The following is a 21,009-nucleotide window of genomic DNA, read 5'->3' as shown; positions in this document are numbered from 1 at the left end:
CTGGAAACGAAAAGTATTGGGCTCTTCTTGAGCATAGAAGAGGAAGCCTCGCCCAAGCGATCATGTCAAGCTGCTTAACGCCATTCAGTGAGTAGTATATATATGGGGGAGGGGGGTTATCCACTGACTATAGTTCAGAGCTCCTACTCTTCGATAGAATAGTGCTGCTTCTTGATATCTGGTATGTCTATCGTAGATCTTTTGGATGCATACCCTTATCCTTGACTTCAGGAACGCGATCATTTTGGGAATTCTATATCTTACCTTCCAAGCTTTCCCGATAATCTTTGAAAATGTACACGGATTTAATATGCAAGAAACTGGAATGACATTCATCGGGATTGGGATCGGTATACTAGGTGCACTTGCCACACAGCCCTTGTGGGATAGGTACGATCCCTCGGCAATTCTTTCTGAGTTCCGTTCGCTCATTCAATAACTTACTCAGATACACGCGACTACAAGCACAGAAGCATGGCGGGATTGCACCCCCAGAAACAATTCTAGTTGTCAGTCAAGTTGGAGGTGTGCTTGCGCCGATCAGTCTGTATTGGCTGGCTTTCACGACGTACGAGGGCATCCCGTGGATTGTCCCCGTCCTCGCCTCGGTCCTTTTCGGCGTTAGCGTGTACTATATCTTCACATCGACGTTCACGTATCTGGTTGTGTCATACCGGCACATTGCAGCGTCTGCTCTGGCAAGCAATACTGCGATGCGGATGACATTTGCGGCCGTGTTCCCACTGTTCGCAGGACAGATGTATGACAGGCTGGGCACGGTGGGAGCAACAGCGCTGTTGGCAGGCCTAACGACAACAACTATGCCTCTACCGTGAGTGCCGCACGCTGCATGTTTCAGGTTGACGGTTTTTTTGACGATATCGTGATGTTCAGATTTATCTACTATAGGATCGGCGCTCGACTACGAGGGAACTCCCGTTTTGCTCAAAAGCCGTAATGAATTCAGGCCCTCCATGGCCGCTTCTTGGGAGATGAATAGTTGTCTCGCAGCGAACTCAAACATCGAGCAGGTCTTCCTATAGAGATATAGCACTTCCGCCGGAGATAGAGTAGGACTCACGTAGCGGACGGGGGTTGGACCACTGAACGTTGCAGACTATCAGGTGCGGTCCGACAGATTGGAGAGACAATGGGATTGGTACACGATAGAACATGACTTTGGTCGATAATGTACATTATCTGTTGATCTTGTAGCAGAGCTAATACAGTAGTTAGAGCCTTCAATAGAGGTTCAACGCAAGTGAGGCGTCGAAGTGTGAGCCAATCAGAGGCTACGGCGACGGCCTCTTTGATTGGCTGTGGCCCAGTGAAATCTTCAACTTTCGTTCTGTCTTTGGAGAGTTGCACACTATACACCACCTTTCTGTTTTTTTTTCTGGCGTAGATAGTAGTGTCTAATGTTTTCTGCGTGGAGATAGCGCGGGCTGTCGGGCGAGGTCGGAAGGCACCACAACTCGATGTTTGGCCGGGTCCGCTTTAGCAAAACGACGGCCAGGCTAAATTCTCACGGTCCTCATCCAAGACCTTTCACCAAGATGCTCCTCGCCCGTGCCAGCGCACCCCTTCGACAGGCTGTAGCCCGTTCACCTCTCACTGCGCCCGTGCGCTTCGCCCATGGTCACGGCGAGTACCAGGTGCGTGTCTAGAAGTGCTCTGGGATGGCCTAGAGGGGCCCTGACCGCCCTCGAACACAGCACATTCCATTTGAGTACAAGAGCAAGACTTTCGGTGCGAAGGTCGCCCTGTACCTAATCTCAGGCTTCAGCATCCCGTTCGTAGCTGCGGCCTATCAGCTGTGCGTCGTTTCAGCTTCCTACGTACAGCGCAGACTGCTAACACCTGACTGTATTCGCAGGAAGAAGGCCGGCGGCGCATGACGTGGGATCATTATGAGGATTGTCCGTTCAATAGAGCCCCATAGAGCCAGTAGAGCTATATACATGCGCCCTAAAGCATTAATACTTGTGCTGCGTCCGACATCCATGGAACTGTGGTCCTGACAAATTTGCAACTATATAACGACTGTTCGCTACGTTCTCCAACTTTGAGATTGTGCCCTCAGTCGCGTGGATGATGTTTGCCTGAACTTGCTGATGCTGATATGTCACCATCCTCTTCATAACCAAGCTGAGCCTTTTGCGTTTTCCTTGCTTTTTTGCTCTGCTGTGACACGCGACAGTCGCATGTCCGAATCATGAAATGGGGGTCTCCGTCCAACGCGTCCAGAGCGAGGGTAGCAACGGTTCGAGTTGCTGCCGCTGATGTCGCCTCTAGGGCGGATGCCAGGACTACATCATGCACGACAACTAGAACGAGTCAGGGCGATACCCTCGCAAGCGCATAATAGACTTACCTTCGCACCGAGTGCGGTAGTCCTCCCTTTCTTTTGCAATCCCATGCTGGCAGCATCCGAAAGACTGTAGTAACTCGAACAATGTCGTCGTCGGGTGTGGACATAGACTTTGCAGTCTGATATGATACTCGTAGAACGGTTTGATTGTCCCGTCGAAGAAGGCCCTGACGCTAGTTTCCTGGAAGTCATCAGAGATGTATAGAGCACCAATGACCGACTCTACAACGTCGGAAAGTGTCTGTCAATTCGATGATGAGCTCGTGTTGAAAAGTATCGAGCATCGAGTCTTAATTTTACCTTTGGGGGATCGAGAGCAAGCCAATACTGACCCGGCAACCTTCTCTCGCTTTGGGCAAGTCGGTACTCCTTCTCCCGTACCTCTCCCAGCTTGCGGACATACACCTGCACGGCTGTGCCTACCTCGGGCGCGGCATGCCGCAAGTGGATATGCAGGCCCGAATGCACGCAGAACGCGGCCAGCGCATGATTCGACACCATCGCACTCTGCTATTGTCAACTTTCTGATATTAACATATACTCCTATGCACATACCTTGAGGAGCGTGAGCCCATTTGGAGACAGTCCAGGATTCCGGTCGTAGATGAATTGAACAACGACTGGTGGGCTTCAGGACGAGTTGGAGAGGATGATTTCAAAAACACTCACGAAAGTCGAGCACAGCATCACCGACAAACTCTAGGCGATCATACGTTCTATCGTCGTGTGCGCCGATAGAAGTGTGGGTCTGCGAGATGACCAAACATCAACGTTGAGCTCAAGCTCTACAACGCAAAGGACACGGACCAGAGCTTGAGCTAATAGCTGTGGACGGGCGAATACATTTCCTACAATCGTTTCAACCGCTCTCACGGTTGCCGTTGGAAGTGGGACTGTAGATGGGGAAGTCTGACTCGTGAACAGTCGGGAGAAATCTGACCACTGTTCGACGCCCGGAATGTTCACGCTGAGAACCTTCATTGTCTGCAGAGCAATGCGTTGTCCCCCACTGAGGTATGCAGCTCCAATAATAGCTTCAACGACATCCGCGACTGTCTACAGTAGCCAAGACCAGCGAAGTATCAGTAATAATTTCGTGTGTGCGCTGTGTGAATCTTTCACACCTTGTCCCCTAACCACTGAATATTCTGTTCGTCCTGCTGCTTCTGCTTCTTGCTCCGCTTCGATGTAGTCTAACGTCATCGAGCAGTGAGTAATATTGTCCGCAATTCAAAAACATGTTCTCACCTGAATCGCACTAGTGTCACCCGCCACGGCATCATTATAATGAACAGCTTTCTGATCATTAATCGGGTCACGACTTGAGTGCGGTGAGGTGATAGGTGTCCACGTCTTGGCGACGAATGGCTTGCTTTGGATGTACGGCGGTAATCCTATCCGATTCGCCCCGGTCAGCAGTGCCTTGTTGCTGATAATTTTCTGCCGAGCCATATGCAGCGCACCCTCGCGCACATGTGGCGTAGTGACGAAACAATAGATAGATGCCACATATTTGAGGAATGCGTCGCCTTGTGATTGTCAATGACGATCTCAGACGAATTTGAGTAGATGGCCCACCGAATAGCTCAAGCCGCTCATAATCAAAAGCTACACTGGCGGAAGGAGGAGTCAAGGCGGCAATGAGATGTTCCTCGAGTATAGTGTGCTGAAAGAAGTGGGCATTCAGCTCCTTGACAAGAAGCTGATGGTCAATTCGATGCAAGATTGACGGGACAAGGAGCATTGTACGGAAGGTGCTATCGGTTTAGATAAGCATTTGATCGTGCAACGCAAAATGGCGAACAGACCTGGCCGGAATGGTGAACTTAGCACAAAGTTCAGGTATGAGATCTGCAAAGTAACATTGACTCAAAAGCAAGCTCTAAATGAGGCGATCCCTTACACTTGGGTGGCGCTTTGGAGCTCTGGAGCAATGGCCTTAGAACAGGGTTGAGATAGTTGATTGCAGGTGGTGCGACTGCTACTTCCAAAAGAGGTTGCTTCTCATTCTTTAAGCCCTGAAAGTCTTTGATACGGGTCTTGCAATATTCAAGCAAACTCGGGTACTCGGCTTCGCGCTGCGTTCAGTTCAGAACTGTCGCCGCTTGCAAGTCAACTAGGCACAAAAACTACTCACAGGACTATCGATCGCTTTGCTCAGTGGTGTCATGTCGCGTCTGACCCTGACCACGTAGAATCGATTCGTGAACTCCACGCGTCTGTCTTGAATGACTGCGTCTGCCACAAAACGCTCAACATCGGCATATTCATCCGGAAGCAGATGGATAAAGCATTTTTCTGCAGCTAGCTTTACGAGATCCCAAGGAATATGAGTATCCACAGATCGTCTATTGCCGTATCCGATAGAATCCGGGAAATCATCCTCCCAGAAATCATCCACTGGAGCAAGAAGATAAGGAAAGCCGTCGGCGGGGCAGGCGAAGGGCTTGTTGGTAATCGCACGGCAAACTCGACTCGTGTAACTGTGCAATAGAGTGTACTGTTCCTCGGTCACATCAAACGGCGCTCCCGTCCAAAAACGGGTGTTAGTCATGAATCCCGATGAGTACAGAGGGAAGTTCGAGAATGGCGGAAGAGGACCTCTGGTGAGAATGAGAACAGGAGCATAAGGCTCGTCCTTCAAATCGTCCGGTGCGACAAAAGTTGGGTACAGTCGAGTTCGCGGAAGTGACGACGAGTTCACCCAGAAATCGGGACGTTTCCTGGTGTAGCGATGCGTCCCGGCGGATGCAACGGCAGCATTCCTAGTGTTGACGACTTCAATAGCCTCGTCGGCACTAAATGAGGTAGACGGCCTATCACCCCACGTAGATTGAGAGCCCGTACTCAGGAGACGCTGTGGAAACATCCGATAGTCAAGCATGCCCTCGTCTAGTAGCTTACTGCAAGCAAGATAGCAAGCAGCCTGTAGAGAATCCGGCGGGAACTTTCGGGGTGGGCCAGTGATGGGTCTGATAGAACTGGGTTGAGGCAAAGAAATAGTGAATGTACGCATGCCCTCACGGGTTTCCGCGCACTGGAAGAAGGGTTCGATCGTAAATCCGTTATGATCGTCTTGCAAGCTCGCCGCAAGTCGGTGTATAACTGTGATTGCGTCCGAACACTTAACGATACCACCCGTTGTGGGGTCCCTGATCAAAGGGGAGGGCTCATCGTCGTCACTATCGGACCAATATGGGTCCAATGTCTCATGCAAGGACCGTGGAGGGATTGCGCCTGTTGAACCAGGTTTGAGGCGCGGCAGCCACCGCTGAAAGTCGTCACTTAGAGCTGTGATATCTGCAAGCACGCGTCTGTGACCTGCGTTGCCTCTCTCGACCATATGCACAAGATAACCGTCAGAGTTGCTGCAGTGCGCTACTGAGGCAGCGTACGACAGCTGGCTTTCGAACAAATCAAAGCTATATTGATGCGTTAGCAAACCGGGCACGACCCTACTGATGTAGGCATGCGCACCGGATCACGATATCGCACTTCGGGAATGTCATATGCTCCGACGACTTGGTGATGAGAAGAATATTCGTGTCCCCGCGTACAAATTTGTCAAATGTCAACTCCTACCGAACGAGTCAGCGATTGAATAGAACCTACTTAGTGAGACAAACCTGATCCATATATTGAGCTTGTGTCATGGCTTCTGGCCGTACATTGCGTACTCTATTAAAGGCGGCTAGCTCGCGCAACAATTCTACAATCATAGAAGCCACAATCTTTCTCTTGACTTCATCCCGCGAATCAGCTTATGGCCATTTTTTGCTGGTAAAACCACTCACCGAGAACAAGCACTCTAAAGCTATTGGTAGGGGACGTATTTGTTTCAATTAGCTCAACTAGCTTGAGAAACTTTGGGGATACATTAAAGTCGTCGGAGGCTACGTCTAGACATGGTATACAAGGCTTCCGACGGGAGAAATCTGTCCATAAGCGATCCATCGCCTTCTGTTCGACCATAGTTCTAGCTTGGTCTATCGGTGTTGAGGTACGCCCCAGTTTTTGAATCATGTCCTCTAGGGTGAGTTTCCAAAAGTAGCTTGACCCATACAGACCGAGCTCAGTATGTACTTCCTGTGCGAGCCTATACAAACGAGGTCGAATGATACCTTCGTGGTCAATGCTACTCAGACGATGCAGGGCAATATCTGGCGGCTGTGCCCTTTCAGAATGGTCATATTCGACTACAATCTCAGTCACACAGTCCTGAACTGTGAAGTTGAATTGGACAAATATACTGCTGTAAGTGTAGAAGAATACTTACGAGTCGGGACTCGGACCTCAGTATGGCGCAAGTACTTGAGCGGAGTGGGATATGAAAGTAGTTCCAGGCATCCCTTGACGCTATATCCGGGCTGTGCCTCCATTCGTCGTCGCTTTGCAGGAGGCCCACTAAATGTGCCACTCGGTAGCGCCTCGATATCATTCAAAGCACTAGTGCTGCAATTTTTGGAAACGGCCTCACTTACGCCATCAGCGCCAGGAAGAAGACCTGTCTGCATTCCGATCTTACTATTGTCGGGCTGGGTGATGAGAGGGCCGCCATAGGACCTGTTGTCGCTCTGGCCACGCCGTGTTGTTGTTGCTGTTTTGTTCCGTGGTCGTTGCCAGATATCAGACATAAATGAGATTGCGGAAGTTCTTTGGTCGTTCGAGGGCCCGTCCTAGACGTAATGGCGATGGACGTGGGGTCAAGCGAGAGAGTGAGGAAAGATACTGGACAGACTCGATGCGTGCACAAGTTTGCAATCGAGATTTCCCGCGTGGGGCCGGCGCCTGTGCCGCGCTAATAGAGCGCCGCAGCGCAGGTTCGCTCCGCGCCAATACTGTAGTTGTGTACAGCAGGGCCCTACCACAGCCCCTGCTAGTAGCATATAGCAGGCCAATGGACGTTCTACATAAAGGAACTCTGAAATGCTCAACAATGCACATCTCATACTCCATCTCGCTCGCCATCTCCAGGACTCCGCACCAGATACTTCAGAATCTATGTCGGTGAGGGAGCGAATGCAACCCGAGCCATGTCTACTCGCTCGCCTTCCATCCACTGGTGAGCAAACTGCTTCTGCATAGCTGATTGACACCCATGGGCTCTCAAGCATTCATCCAGCGTGAAGCCGAACAGCTTGCTCCGAAAGCGGTCATCAAGCAATTGCGGCGTTCTCCTAGCCCTTCGCCTCCGACGTCCCTTGCTGAGGATGAAACCATTTCCTCTCCAGAACAAGAACCCGACTCAGAGGAAACAGAGGACCAGACACGTCAGCGAAGCAGGACGAGGAGTTTTTCGTCGGTTCTCTCATCAATATCGCTGCCATCGCCCAAGCTTCCGCGACTTCGCATTACACCCAGTGCAAAATCCAGTGTATGGAAAGAGCCGGAGGTCCGTCCTCTATCCGAGGCATGCGCCACATACTGAATAAACCGTTCCAGCCTTTCGAGATTTTTCGTGCCGTGGAAAAGAAAGACATCACATTCCTGATGGAGGTTAGAGACAGAGCGTTCCATGTTCGTAAACCCCATGTCTCCAATTCATTTCGCTGAGCAACCAACATACTTAGCTTCTACTGCGCAAGAATGGGGACGCCACACCACTCGTTCATTGCATGCGCATTGGTAAATCACACCAAGATGTAGCTATAATCCTCCTTGGCGCGTTTTCCCGATACATCAACAACCTTCAAGATGACGAAGTTACCCTTCCGCGCACAAAGATGCTTCTCAAAGCATTGCGTGAGCTTCTCTCTCTCTCGTTTCTTTGTTTCACGTATTGAAAAGCTATGTACCGCAGGTATCAACCTGCGACTAGCAATAGATTTGGGGCTGCAAACATCTCAGAGCGATCTAATCGCGTCATTTCTCCAGACGCTCATCATGAGCGAAGGCGACAAGTGGGTCTGGGCTCAGGTGGGAAACGTTGCAGCTTCTCTGCGTGCTGGAACAGCGGGAAAGCCAGTTCAGACTGCTACCGAGGCGGTGAGAAGTTTCGCGACTAAAGAACTGGGTAAAGCAAAATATATTGCGGCTCTCGAGGATTAGTAGGTCTTAATTCGTTCTATGCACTCCACTAAACAATGCACCTTTTGTCGTTTTAAGTATCGCGAACGCTACGGCAGATTTGGTGATGATGGGCGCTTGGATAAGTGCCTTAGAGTCGATTCAAGGCGAGGCTATACCTGTACGTTTTCCTGCACTCCGCCATGGTAGACATGCTAAGATTGCTTCTCCAGACATGGTACTTTGCCCGAGACGATCGAGTGTACAAGGCATTCTGTGAAAGACTTGATGCACACAAACATGAAGTTGCTACCCTTAGCCGACGTCTCCGATGGCAACTGAGAGTACTGAGGGCCGTCATGGAAGGCCGTAGTATAAGCCTACATGTCAGCCACCTAATTCTTGTGCTCTTTTTCACTTCGTTGATGAATATTTTATTCAGGGCAAGGTGCGACTACTTGCAGAGGAATTCGACGAAGGAGATGGGGTCTGACCTCAGGTGGACACATGGATCCTGGATCATCATATCATTATTGGCAATGTACAATTATCTGCAATTCAATGTGTTCCCTCGCATGAAAAGCCTAATATGGTGAGTGAGTTACATGGATTCCGAGTTTCTTCTTCTCCCGTCTTCTTGATCTGCTGGCTTCATGATTGCAGTTGCTCTCATAAGGTGCTATCCGGGTTTGAGCCCACACCCCGTATGATGGCGTATCGTTGAGCATATATAAAGATTGTAGGCCGATGGCTATCATGAGTGCGTCGCGCTCTGTATCATAACATGCTCGTATAAGGTACCGTCTGGGAACAAGTACACATCCCGCGCTGCGGTGTATCATCGAGCACACAATGTATTGTCCCTATACTGGCCATGTGTATATGAAGTCCAATCGAATGATTTGAGCCATTTTACGATCTAAAGCAAGTCATGGAGGCACTGGAATTATTACCTAGAACAAATAAAGTAGCTTGCAGTCTATTGTTCATTGTCCATCCAAGAAATCCAAAGTGCAGATTCACAAAAAGATTTTCATCTCCTTGTACCACATCCAGCTCCCAACAATGATCATGTTTAGAGTAGCGGGACCAAGATCCAGCTGTAGCACAGCGTATACCCAAAGCGTAGCCAGAGGGGGGCACTGCGAAAACGAATCAAGGTAATCTCAAAAAGGCCGAGCAGCCGTACTGACCTGCTTCATGACAACCCGCCACGACGCGCGGTTAATGAGGTACACCAGTCTAGGACCCACCACCACAGACAGAACAAAAAGAAGGAACTGCATGGTCCGATACCGTTTGTAGCGGGTAGCTGTAGATCGGGGAGTTAGCATAGATGCGAGTTCTGGATGGGGATGGCGCACTGTAGAATATGAATACAGAGAGAACTGAAATGTGGTATTTAATTGTCAACGACAGATCCGCAATGATACTAGCGATACTTACTCGGTACACCAGGGACCATCCTATCCGCCAGCTCCATATATGTCGGCTTCCTACCGTACTGCCAGTGCACTAGGCTACATGCAACATCAGTGTCGCCAGTCTTCCTCAAGTGAAGCAGAGAATGACGCACATTTCCATGAGGAGTAGAAGGAAAGACATTGGGATGATAAACAGGGTAGCATTGAACACCTCGTCCCCGAAGTCAACACGCTCCTCATCCTCAGTTCGCTGCTCACGTTCAGAACTGGAAAGCTTCTTCAGTATACCTGTTTGATTGACGATACGCCATTGCTCGTCCTCGGAGAGATCAAGTAGACCAGGCTCCGACGTTGTATCCTGTGTCTTTGACTTGGGTTTGCGGTGTTTAGCCATGGTCTCAAGACGAAGACCGAAGCACGCGTTACGACTGGTGTGGCACGCCTTCGGCGTCCTCCTGGAGTCCTGGTACTGATCGGAACGAGCGCGCTTTTTCAGGTTCTCCGCGTTCAAAAAAGCTTGTTGCAACATTCAGCTGGGCTTATTGACTATAGGAGCTTGAAGGGTGTATTCGTTCCTCTCAAATGACAAGCAAGAATCAACAGGACTTGCTCCAGGCTCTCGAGGCTCACGGACAACAATTTCTTAGCTCGTTCTCATCGCCGGTTGTGCTAGGGAAAAGAAAAAACACCGGAGATACAAGCTCAAGAAAGACCAAGAAGGAAAAGATGCAAGAAGTCTACATGGAAGAGGAATGGTCAGGGATCCGTTATTCTGATGAAGACCAAAGCGAGGATGAAGATGAAGATTTGGTTGAGAGTGGTTTCTCAGACGTTTGTATGTATCCTATTTTTACCTAACTTTGCAAGCCTTCTGACACAACCCTGCGTGTAGTAAGTGATGTGCCCGGCGAAGTGCACCGGAGCGTGAAGACAAATCCATCGAATGTGGTTGTCTTTTCGGACGAGCACTCAAGGAGTGCACCCCCAGCGCCCAAAATGACCAAGGCACAAATGAAAGCCTTCATGGTAGGTGGGCTTTTTTCATCACCGCGGCGTGCGGAATGAAAACTATATCTACATAGTCGTCAAAAGTCACAAGGCTTACGCAAGACGTTCAAGATCAATCATCCGGGGACGAGCCTGAAAATGAAGATGAGGAAAAGTGAGTGGATGTAACGTATTGCTACCCCTCATGTTCGAAGATCTTCTCTTTAGGACAAATGCACAAAACGATGCACTACTCCATCGTCTCGTACACACTCGCATACTGTCTGGCTCTCTCAATCCGGATTTGGATCTCACGCCAGCACAGCGGAAGAAAGCCTTGGCCGGTCGCGTTCTCGAAGCCGCTGGAAAAGCGAAATTGGGGAAGGGCGAAGGCATAGTGCGCGCTGCCGAGCGGAATAAAGCGGCAAAGCGGGTCCGCGAAGGTATGGTTACGAAGCAGATAGAACGGAGCCAGAAGGAGCTGGAAGAGGTACTCGCTCGCTGCAGTGTTAGTACGACCGATAATTAACGCATTCGACAGGCAAAACAGCTGGGGAACTATCATCCTACCCTAAAGAAGTTGTATGATGCCTCTTCTCAGACGCATTCCAAGAGAAAGAGGACGAAGGGGCTTGGAATGGGCGTGGGGACATTCAAAGGCGGTGTACTCAAGCTAAGCAAAGCGGATATCAGTTTAATGCAAGATAGCGGAAGTAGGAAACACCAAGGTTTCAATAAAAGGGGTGGCAAGAGACGCTGAATATGTACTAGAGTACGCATTGCCGTGATGTTGATGCTATACAATGATTTCAACTTCTATTTGATCAGATACTTTACAGTTAATCGTTCCGAAAACTCCTAGTGAGAATAGTAGACATCCAAAACAAGATGATGCAAACAAGGTCCGTTCAACTAAAACTGTGGTCTCCTCCATGTGTTTTCATTTCCGTGCATAATACTCTTAGCTGAACAAGGATCCGCCCGGCCTGGGGCTGCTGGTGAAGGAGAGGTCATGGTCATGTTCATGTCCGTGCTGGTTCTGCCGGCACACTATCCCGATCTGTGACGGTAATCGTCGAGGTCAATGATATGCGGGGATCCGGATTCATACGACGGCTGCCGATGGGGGAATTCAGGATATCGCTCATCACGGTTTCCAGCCCGTGATATCGATCTTTGAATGCTATTCGCGGACCTACGTCTTCATGTCGGTAGTTGGTCACTACAATTCAGAACTGTACAAATCCTACTCACCCCGAAGACGAACCGCCGTGCCGCGAGGTTGACCGATGGGAACTACGTCTTCGAATAAATGGTAGTCAATATTTCGTGCCGGAACCGACAGGCTTCGTTCTCACCCTGAAGAAGACGAATTGCTAGGATCAACAAAAACAACTTGAGGAGATCCGTCATCCTCATAAGGATCATGGTAGTCCCTCCGACTATAGGCGCGCCCATCAACGGAGAGATTTGACGTAGGAAATAGAGACACACCCATATTCCCTCTCGTCGTAGTTGTCGTAGCCATAATTTTGATAACGATGCGATCGATACGATCCTCCTCGTTCACTATCGTATCTATCGTCACGGCGCGGCCGACTGCGATGCCTGGAGCGCTGCCCGCCATAGTAGTTGCTTGAATGCGATCCGCCGAATACTCCGTTATCGTCGAATCCAGCTCTGCAAAGCTCACGTCCATACTCGTCCTGAACAATTACCGGGCGAGTAGGCTGGGGAATGTAATTTCCGCTAAAATCTCCCACGCTACAGCAGTTGCAATCAACGTGGCGCATGTCAGCTCAGAATGTTGACTTACCGAGTGATTTCGTTCCCATTGTCATCCTCGAAGATGACTGGGGCACCGCCAGGGATGATATAATATGTGTCTTTTTCACCGTGTCGCCCGCGCTGCACGACAACCACGACTGATGGGTACTCTTCCGGATGTGCTGTCTGATGACCCCATTGCACCGCCGGGGCCTCTGACTGCAGCAGCTAGAATCAGATCATGCAAAGGTGAGCGATATGTGCACATACCTCGACATACTGAACCTCGACCTCTTCGGGCTCCATGAAGGTAGGACGAACGTGGCGGCTCGGACGACGCCGCGTTGATGTCCGCATCACATCGGGCCGGATGCCCTCCAGGGGCGTGGTGGAACTGCTCACCAGTCGCGGCTCGTGTCTCGCCTCATGTATCGTACTCAATTGCACAGGCCTCGCCTGCGGCATTTGTCGCGGCGTCGCCCTATGAGGCTGGGGTGTGGACGATTCCAGCGTGGCTGGTGAGTAAGTTCCATGATCTGCGAATGCTTCTTGCAGACGGCTTAGCGAGCTCTCTCGCTGCACGATGGGCACCGGACTATGAGCTCGGGAAGGGATGTTCACATAGGACTCTGTATCGTCGGATGCAGCGTAGTGCATCCCAGGACGGCTTTCTGGGTAATCTTCTACAGTCGCACGATAGGACCTGCTTCGCTGAAAACCCTAGCCAGACATCATCCATTTTAGTTGGTAATCTCAAACATCGTGCGCGGCACCTACTGGTATTTCTCCCTCTCCATAATAGGCCTGCAAGATGTCACCAGTCAGATTCTCTGTACGACAGTCTACCCGGTCCACTTACCCTACCACCTGTCTTTGACTTTCTTGAGAGCACTCTGCGCCAGGCAGAAGGGGCTCGGGGCATAGCTTCATAAGCTTGTTCATCATATCCATAGCCATATTGACCATGCTGTGGATCACAATCCTCATAATATGCGTATTCTCCGCGAGCATTTTCCTTCGAGGAGCGGCCAAGATTTGGGAATAAACGGGGCATGTTGCTGTTACTAGCCAGCAACGAAGTTTGAAATTGTAAGACAAGAGTGAACGAGAGTGATCAGTCAGCGAAAGGAAAAGTCATCAGCAGTCGCGTTCAACACTTCGACGTTTAAGCGATGAAAGGTTGTTGGTGGGGCTAAGGTCGCGTACACTTGATATCAGGCTTCGCCGTGCTGCGTGCGAGCAGCGTTCCGCGGATGCGAAAAACAGCATGGCGGACATGCGGGTAGCGTGCTGCAGGCCAGGTCCAAAAAACGACGAGATACGATTGTGAACGCAGGTCCAGCACTTCAATGATGCGGACATGGGACGTATATTGAATTGTGAAGCCACGCGAATGTGCGAGACTTGATAACGTAGTGACCCCCAGGCGAGGCGGCATGAGCTTCTGAAAGCATGGCCATGATCGAATGGATATTCTAGATGTGTTCAATCGTTCAAAGACAAGATATGGACACACCATATGGTACACTACAATTGGGCCTAGACACCCCGTCCCAACTCGCCCCTTTTGGCACCTCACCTCAGATGTCCCAAAGCCCTCAGTCGAGGAAAGACTTGACTGCGCTCATTTTTGCTTCCACCACGCTACTTGTATGATGCCGCAGCCTTGAGTCAGATTACGTTCAATCATGCGTTCAAGATGGGACCGATCCTCAGTGAATGATGACTACCTCTCTCCCAGCCCCACTTTCAAGCGCCTACTGCCTCTCTTTCACTCCACTGCAGTTGCTTCACCTGTGTGAGTGCTTGAGAAACTTTACTCATGGCGTCTGCTGTCTGCGCGATAACCGACGGATCAAGGATAGGACCACCTGCAAGGAGCATCATACGCTCAGAAAGGGCATGTAAGGCAAGTTCCAATGATTTTGCCGAAGAATCGAGGGCAACATAGGTGGGGCTTGAAGAAGTCTGACCATGCGACTGTCAGACGGCACCGGGCATGTGCGTTTAATAAAAACTTACAAGGGGAATATTTAAGGGGGACTTCGCATTGGCCATGCTGAACGGTGGCGGCTGTTATCCCTCCAGATGAATATTGGACACCTGGGAATTAGAGAAGATGCTTACTGCTTCTGAAGTGGCGAGTAACCTGGCTTTGCCTTTATCTCGGGCTGTAATCGTGATGGATGAAGTGGGTGCTGCTTGAGCAAAATTAGCAAGCGGTTGATTTGTACTATCGCTGGTAGCGTTGGCAATCAGTGGCACTAAACGCTTCCCCCCAAACTCGTCGTTCTCTTCGACGTAGACAGTGCCACAGACGACGCATTCCTATGCAGTTGTGCGCATCAGGTACTTATCAGCACCGCGGACAGAGCGTGGGCTACCGACCTTGCGTGGATCCTTTTCGGCCCCGGTCTTGGGTGGGCGAACAAGCGGTATACCATAGCATTGTAGATTTGGACACTCCTCTGCCAGCATAGCCCAACCTTTCAACATACGCCGCCCAATCTCGCTAGAGGCATTATCAGACTGCTGCCGACGTCTCATGATTTCTTCTGTATCCACTGGTAGTGCAAATGTAGGAGAGCTAAGACTGTCGGATATTTCTGTCGGAGGAGTGGACGACCGCGAGTGAGAGCGGTGGCTGGTGGATGTGCTGCTGGGCAAGGACTGCATGCGAATTTGCGTTGCGCCGGGTTGGTTGGAAGGAGCTTGGAAGCTCGCGGACGGCGTGGCAGACACGTTGTCACAGTTCGCACAAAAATGGGAGATAGGAGCTTTAGGGGAACGCATGAGAGGAACTTTGCGGCACTGGGTGCAAATCTCGTCTGTCAATATCTGCATCGCATATGGTCAATTTGACTCTTTTGAAGGGTGAATGATCAAAGGTATAAGCTTACCCAACCCTTCAGCATATATTCCCCCAGCTTCCCGGAAACATCGACGATCGTGGTCATGGCAGGCGACGGTGGTAGTAGTAAGTACTAGTATCGCTGTTGCCACTTGTGAGTGCGGCGAAACTGCGAAACTGTGAATGAGACGGCCCAGGTCACATGACTATGATCGGGGTATGCCCGAGTCCCACGAGCCACGTCGATCGCGAAGTCGCGTCCGCTCGACCCCTCCAAGCCTTAAAGTTGGTGGCCATCTGCCCTCTTGCCACGCGTTTGTGCAACCTTGCTCGTTCGAACTCCGCCTTTGCCTAATACTTCTGTTTTCTGAGGCTTCGTGACGGTGACTCTCATGGGCGTATGCCACTGACCTTTTTATCGTGTTATATATTACTGGCTTGAGGCTTGGCATGAAGTGGCCAATTCATTGGCCGAAAGTTGTGCTATCACTGCTTCTCATCGGCTTGGACAGCCAACGCCTGAGTCACGGAAGACTACCTGGTGTGGTGGAAGGCGCAGAATGGACATCGGTCCGAAAATTGGGAATGCGGTATGCACGCACAACATGTTTCGGTTGGTAGGCCTAAAGACAAACTTCATTTCAGAGAACAAGTTCGCACACTGTGGTACCATGGATTCGACAACTATATGCATCACGGTGCGTGTTTGTGTTGGGCGATGCTTCTCAACATGAATCATGAACCTGACTGTCTGCCAGCATTCCCTCTCGACGAGGTAGTCACAATCTCCATGATTCGGTAATGTATTGAAACTCACCTGGGAAATCTAGCTTGCACCATTGTCATGTAAAGGCAGAGGTCCTGACTGGCATAATCCGTGCGTAATCCTGATGCACCAATCTACGTGTCCTGATGACATCGTTCCAGTGCGAATATTGGAACAAATGACGTTGCCGGGAACTTCTCGATCACTCTTGTCGATGCTCTCGACACGTTCATCGTTCTGAACGACCGTCCCGGCTTTGAAGCTGCTGTCCGGAACGTCATCAATTGGGTTTCATTTGACGTCGACACCAAGCCACAGGTTTTCGAGACCACCATTCGGGCTTTGGGCGGGTTGCTCTCCGGTCACTTATTTGCTAATCAGACAGGACAGCCTTTTCATTTACCTTGGTACCGCGGCGAGCTGCTTGCTATGGCCCACGACCTGGGTCATAGGCTTTTGCCTGCGTTCGCAACTCCCACAGGCATACCCTATGCAAGAGTAAATCGTTTACTTATCCCATCCGACAAAGCTAATTGCAGTGTAGCTAAATCTTCGACATGGTCTTATAAAAGGAGAGTCTTTCGACACTTGTGCGTCTTGTTCTATGTGTGCTGGTGAGCTTGGAAATGATGGCTCCAGGTGCTGCCGGTGCAGGATCTCTCATACTCGAGTTTGGCACTTTGAGTCGCTTGACTGGCGATGCACGTTTTGAGAAGGCAGCCTATAAAGCATTTTTCGCTCTATGGAACCGTAAGTCAGATATTGGTCTCGTAGGGAACACGATCAACAGTTGGACCGGGGTGTGTGAGTTCATAGTTAGCGTTCGATTGTGATGGCTTATGCGTGATTCCTGCTCGCATTAGTCGTGGCTCCATCCCGAAATCTGTAGCATTGGAGCAGGGATAGATTCCTTTTTTGAATATGCTCTCAAGTGGTATATCATGAGTGGTCAGTTCAAGTTAGGGTCCCTTTTACCAGTTGTCCTTACGGATCGAACCCTGGATATATATAGGCGAGGTTGAATTTCTCGATGTTTGGCAGGAGGCCTATGCCGCAGTTATGCGGTACGTTCGAGCGCCGGACGGATTTTCCGTAAGTGGTCATTTTTCTTCGGAAATTTCGATCATAACAAGGAGGATTGCTCTAGTATCGGAATGTTAACCTGTATACGGTAAGCTTTCCTTATCAAAGTCAGCAACTCACTTCATACATATTTTTAGGGTGATGCAGCATATTCTACGTTTGATTCGCTTTCGGCTTTCTGGCCTGGACTGCAAATTCTCGCAGGCGACATTGAAAACGCCATTAAGTCGCACATGACGTGTAAGACAATCTGATGTTGGCGGTGAGACCCTCATCAAAACTTACAGTACTGCATAGATTGGAACATATGGAGAAAGCATTCAGGTTTACCAGAAGTATGGGATATGAACTTTCGACAGGCAACATCATTGCAATATCCACTGCGTCCAGGTGTGTGCCGTGTGTCTTTTGGCTCATAGAGCACCTTCAATGTTCTCAACCCGCAATGATATTCAGAATTCGTGGAATCAACTTGGTACTTGTACAGGGTATGTTCCCTTTCGGTTACTATACGTTCTCGTTTCCTGATCATGGCGTCAGGCTACCCACGATCCTTTTTACCTCGACGTGGGCGCACGAATCCTGTTCGACATCACTACACGAGCTAAGGTCGATTGTGGCTTGGCGACGATCAAAGATTTGCGTACAAACGCACGCGAAGATCGTATGGAGTCTTTTGTGCTCTCTGAGACCCTGAAGGTCCGGATATTCAGATTGAGGAAATCACTGACCTTTGCTCACTTCCATTAATGTCATTGATAGTATCTTTATCTACTTTTTGACGAGGCCAATCCGCTACACACCGACGATTCAAATTATGTCTTGTCGACGGAGGGCCATATTCTCTGGCTGGATCGAGATCGGCTCAAACCTATTTCTGCTGCACGTCGCAAGCTGCGGGGGGTCGAACATCATCAGTGTCCAGAGTACCAGCCCCCTTTGATCGCCTTCGATGATTGGACGGGGGAAAGTGGCTTGTCCGTTGGGATACGCGCTAGGTCGGACGCAGACTACATACGAGAACTTGTTGGTGTCCGCCCCTCAGATCAAGACGCCACGGCCTGGTTTCCCGGTGGCTGGTGCGAGTTACCGAAAATGAGCCTCTTCGTGAGTGTTATTGGTGTTGACATAAGACTCAACACTCAAATGTTCACCTGTGACCCTCCCAGTCGTATGATTTCATTTTGTCTCCGGGCGGACAGAATGTTCCTGAGGATATAAACCCAACTTCCGAAAAGCTCGTGCACGTCTCAGATGGATACACATTATACAACGTGAGTGGTATCAGGGCGCACATTGTCAGCCGCCTTGATGGCAAAGGATACGATGTCACAAAACGTGAGCGTCTACGCGACAGCAGGATACAAGCAATCTGATTACCATATTAGTTGGACCCTACGCAGTGAAAACTGGCCAATTAGTCTACGTCAGAGACCCGAACTTGAATCTCGCCCCGCTGGACATGAAAGACGCATTCAAACGCGGCGGGATTTCTCGCAATCCGGAAGTTCGATTGCGCTTCAACCTGGACTACGTCGACCCCTTGTTCCAAATGCAGACCACCCTGCGCGAACCTGTGACAGAATTCACCGTCACTGCGTCCACGGCATTCTTCGGTGGCGATCCGACAATCTATGATCCTGACCCCATTTCCGGCGTGTCTTCTCTACGCTTTGGACATGGTGAAGGTGTACAGGTCCTCCGAGTACCTGAGAATCCTTATGGATGTGTCCCATATACCCAACGCTTTGACGGTGATGCGGTCATCGTGAAGAGAGGTGAATGCACTTTTCTGGAGAAGCTAGTGTTTGCTCGCGAAGCCGGTGCATCGGGTGTAATAGTCCTCAGCGACGAGGAGATCTACATCAACCCAACCGCGGACGCTCCCGAGCTGGCTGAAGTCGGTGAAATCATCAAGGACGTGGTCGTAGTTGTGTTGCGACGCTCCGGAGGGAAGGTGGTCTCCGAGATGTTGGATGCTGCCGAAAGGTTAAGAATCGCCCGAATTGTGGTTTCGGTTCAGCCAGAAGCCCAGCCCACGTTAGATCATGGAAAAGACTATCAGGACACATTGAAGGACAACCACCGCGTGCTCTATCTTAACGGACATCCATTGCTAAACACAAGGTTGATGGTATAGATATCCATTGAAACCACTTGAAATCCTAGCTACCCTTGCACATACGATACATTACGTGTTGACAACTAGTCGTCCTCTTTCACCATAGAATAAACGGGCGCATCTAGCATTTGGGAGCCTTTCAAGTAGGATAGTTCAATTATGAATAAATACTCCAACACTTTGCCGCCCAATTTCGCAGCGAGCTGTCCCGCTGCCTTGGCCGACCCACCTGACCCATGTGTAAGACTTCAAGATGTAGCAGTGGGCTCTAGCACACTTACCGGTGGCGATGAGATCATCTACAATTATGATGGTCTGACCAGGGCGAATCGCGTCGGCTTGCATCTCAAACTCGTCCTGATAGAAAACCTGCAAGTCATGAAACCGATCAACAGATGAGATAAATGAGACGCACAGATCCATATTCCTTCTCATATGTCGCAGTGACGCACTCTCCCGGGAGCTTTCCTTTCTTCCTGACAGGAACGAATGCGGCTCCGAGTCTCAAGGCAAGTATGGGCGCAAGAATGAATCCTCGCGCGTCGAGTCCAACCACTACGTCCACCTTTTTCGACAGGGACTGAGGCACTGTCTCCGCCACCAAGTGGTGCATAAAATGCGTGATGAGGGTCTCAGCCGCTATTGGGTCCCGAAAGATCGGGAATATATCTAGAAAGACGATCCCCTGTGACCAGAGAAAAGTGAGATCGCAGAGACGCATGTGCACGATCCCAACCGCACACTCGCCTTCTTAGGAAAATCAGAATGTGTTTTGAGCATCTTCTTCAGGCTTTCCACGTCTCCCATTGTGACGAAGGAGGTACTAGGCGACAACGTCGTGTCGGGCAGCAACCGGAGAGCGAGGGAAGGCGCAGACTCGGAAGGACATGTCCCACCGAGGCACAAACTCAAAGCGACGCGAAAATATAAATTCCGGGTTTCGCATCGCAGGAACGGGAATCGTCGTCATAATCGACAATACTTGCATGCTTTCAACACAACCTTACAGCGGCTCTCAAAACTATGCAGAACCGCGCAAACGCAAACGCACTCCCGAGGGCAGGTCCCGAGACCTGAAGCTGAAGGCCTGAAGCTTGTCCGACAATGTCCCGGCACCTCAGCCGACTCAGCAGGACCCCGGCATATCGCCTTAGCGCTCAAATCCTAATGCGGACACAATTGGGAGCCAAAAGTCGTCTCTCTTAGATCATGGTGCGGACAGACTCGGCCAAAAGTTGACGGTCCCAGTTCAGCATCGCATATCGCCATGCACGGGATTTACCTCGGCCAGTTGCCTTTGAGTACAGTAGTTCTCCTTTTGAATATGGACGCTGTGGGACACATCTCGAATTGGGAGTGAAATATGCCAATATATCAATGCGGCATCCTATTTTTCATGCCCAAGATTAGAATCGGCGAGTCCTTATGGTACAGAGCTCTCCGCGACTGTCCGCAAGATGCTCACATAACTGGCATCCAAGCAAATAATCAGGAGCTGTGGGACCTGCCGAGCGATATGTTCCGTATGGCAGGTTTTGTTGAAATTTGATGCGTCTTCAAGAGGACTAAAGAGTGTAAGTTTTATTCCATCATGATCCTATCACATTGTCCATTCTGTGATCTCTTAGGTGT

The 21,009-nt window shown here is 50.2% G+C and overlaps 10 protein-coding genes across 10 annotated transcripts; 5 read left to right on the top strand and 5 right to left on the bottom strand.

The window, feature by feature from the left end:
- Window positions 1–62: 62 nt before the first annotated feature.
- On the top strand, window positions 63–958 carry FIBRA_07882 (uncharacterized protein; the record flags this gene model as incomplete). The annotated part of the gene is made up of 5 exons (XM_012329545.1): window positions 63–87; window positions 139–181; window positions 232–390; window positions 449–832; window positions 910–958. The coding sequence occupies 5 exons, from the start codon at window positions 63–65 to the stop codon at window positions 956–958; spliced, it is 660 nt and encodes a 219-aa protein (XP_012184935.1).
- Window positions 959–1,556: 598 nt separating this feature from the next.
- FIBRA_07881 (uncharacterized protein) lies at window positions 1,557–1,898 on the top strand (the record flags this gene model as incomplete). Its single annotated transcript, XM_012329544.1, has 3 exons — window positions 1,557–1,655; window positions 1,716–1,816; window positions 1,877–1,898. The coding sequence occupies 3 exons, from the start codon at window positions 1,557–1,559 to the stop codon at window positions 1,896–1,898; spliced, it is 222 nt and encodes a 73-aa protein (XP_012184934.1).
- A 181-nt stretch (window positions 1,899–2,079) lies between these two features.
- Window positions 2,080–7,005, bottom strand: FIBRA_07880 (uncharacterized protein; the record flags this gene model as incomplete). Its single annotated transcript, XM_012329543.1, has 16 exons — window positions 2,080–2,327; window positions 2,375–2,612; window positions 2,672–2,878; window positions 2,927–2,991; window positions 3,041–3,119; window positions 3,179–3,427; window positions 3,496–3,564; window positions 3,620–3,900; window positions 3,950–4,128; window positions 4,180–4,222; window positions 4,275–4,449; window positions 4,509–5,793; window positions 5,849–5,949; window positions 5,998–6,113; window positions 6,166–6,594; window positions 6,648–7,005. The coding sequence occupies 16 exons, from the start codon at window positions 7,003–7,005 to the stop codon at window positions 2,080–2,082; spliced, it is 4,122 nt and encodes a 1,373-aa protein (XP_012184933.1).
- Window positions 7,006–7,469: 464 nt separating this feature from the next.
- On the top strand, window positions 7,470–8,870 carry FIBRA_07879 (uncharacterized protein; the record flags this gene model as incomplete). The annotated part of the gene is made up of 7 exons (XM_012329542.1): window positions 7,470–7,763; window positions 7,814–7,888; window positions 7,942–8,113; window positions 8,172–8,418; window positions 8,477–8,558; window positions 8,611–8,763; window positions 8,820–8,870. 7 exons carry the CDS (start codon window positions 7,470–7,472, stop codon window positions 8,868–8,870), a joined length of 1,074 nt encoding a protein of 357 aa, XP_012184932.1.
- Window positions 8,871–9,396: 526 nt separating this feature from the next.
- FIBRA_07878 (uncharacterized protein) lies at window positions 9,397–10,195 on the bottom strand (the record flags this gene model as incomplete). Its single annotated transcript, XM_012329541.1, has 5 exons — window positions 9,397–9,519; window positions 9,571–9,689; window positions 9,742–9,765; window positions 9,824–9,881; window positions 9,950–10,195. 5 exons carry the CDS (start codon window positions 10,193–10,195, stop codon window positions 9,397–9,399), a joined length of 570 nt encoding a protein of 189 aa, XP_012184931.1.
- A 188-nt stretch (window positions 10,196–10,383) lies between these two features.
- On the top strand, window positions 10,384–11,548 carry FIBRA_07877 (uncharacterized protein; the record flags this gene model as incomplete). Its single annotated transcript, XM_012329540.1, has 5 exons — window positions 10,384–10,636; window positions 10,694–10,827; window positions 10,884–10,963; window positions 11,017–11,278; window positions 11,330–11,548. 5 exons carry the CDS (start codon window positions 10,384–10,386, stop codon window positions 11,546–11,548), a joined length of 948 nt encoding a protein of 315 aa, XP_012184930.1.
- Window positions 11,549–11,810: 262 nt separating this feature from the next.
- Window positions 11,811–13,609, bottom strand: FIBRA_07876 (uncharacterized protein; the record flags this gene model as incomplete). The annotated part of the gene is made up of 8 exons (XM_012329539.1): window positions 11,811–12,010; window positions 12,056–12,084; window positions 12,147–12,230; window positions 12,283–12,552; window positions 12,605–12,774; window positions 12,826–13,275; window positions 13,333–13,359; window positions 13,415–13,609. 8 exons carry the CDS (start codon window positions 13,607–13,609, stop codon window positions 11,811–11,813), a joined length of 1,425 nt encoding a protein of 474 aa, XP_012184929.1.
- Window positions 13,610–14,304: 695 nt separating this feature from the next.
- On the bottom strand, window positions 14,305–15,512 carry FIBRA_07875 (uncharacterized protein; the record flags this gene model as incomplete). The annotated part of the gene is made up of 5 exons (XM_012329538.1): window positions 14,305–14,523; window positions 14,578–14,628; window positions 14,683–14,883; window positions 14,944–15,393; window positions 15,456–15,512. The coding sequence occupies 5 exons, from the start codon at window positions 15,510–15,512 to the stop codon at window positions 14,305–14,307; spliced, it is 978 nt and encodes a 325-aa protein (XP_012184928.1).
- Window positions 15,513–16,136: 624 nt separating this feature from the next.
- On the top strand, window positions 16,137–19,395 carry FIBRA_07874 (uncharacterized protein; the record flags this gene model as incomplete). Its single annotated transcript, XM_012329537.1, has 15 exons — window positions 16,137–16,181; window positions 16,237–16,283; window positions 16,334–16,670; window positions 16,717–16,762; window positions 16,812–16,972; window positions 17,036–17,120; window positions 17,185–17,264; window positions 17,320–17,343; window positions 17,393–17,495; window positions 17,553–17,645; window positions 17,712–17,743; window positions 17,796–17,954; window positions 18,018–18,362; window positions 18,425–18,593; window positions 18,644–19,395. 15 exons carry the CDS (start codon window positions 16,137–16,139, stop codon window positions 19,393–19,395), a joined length of 2,478 nt encoding a protein of 825 aa, XP_012184927.1.
- A 65-nt stretch (window positions 19,396–19,460) lies between these two features.
- Window positions 19,461–20,184, bottom strand: FIBRA_07873 (uncharacterized protein; the record flags this gene model as incomplete). Its single annotated transcript, XM_012329536.1, has 4 exons — window positions 19,461–19,606; window positions 19,659–19,746; window positions 19,793–20,062; window positions 20,119–20,184. The coding sequence occupies 4 exons, from the start codon at window positions 20,182–20,184 to the stop codon at window positions 19,461–19,463; spliced, it is 570 nt and encodes a 189-aa protein (XP_012184926.1).
- Window positions 20,185–21,009: the final 825 nt, after the last annotated feature.

This window comes from Fibroporia radiculosa (genome assembly GCF_000313525.1).
Source record: "Fibroporia radiculosa TFFH 294 genomic supercontigs, scaffold17504, whole genome shotgun sequence".
In the NCBI taxonomy this organism is placed as follows: domain Eukaryota; kingdom Fungi; phylum Basidiomycota; class Agaricomycetes; order Polyporales; family Fibroporiaceae; genus Fibroporia; species Fibroporia radiculosa.
This window is presented reverse-complemented; position numbering and strand designations above follow the sequence as displayed.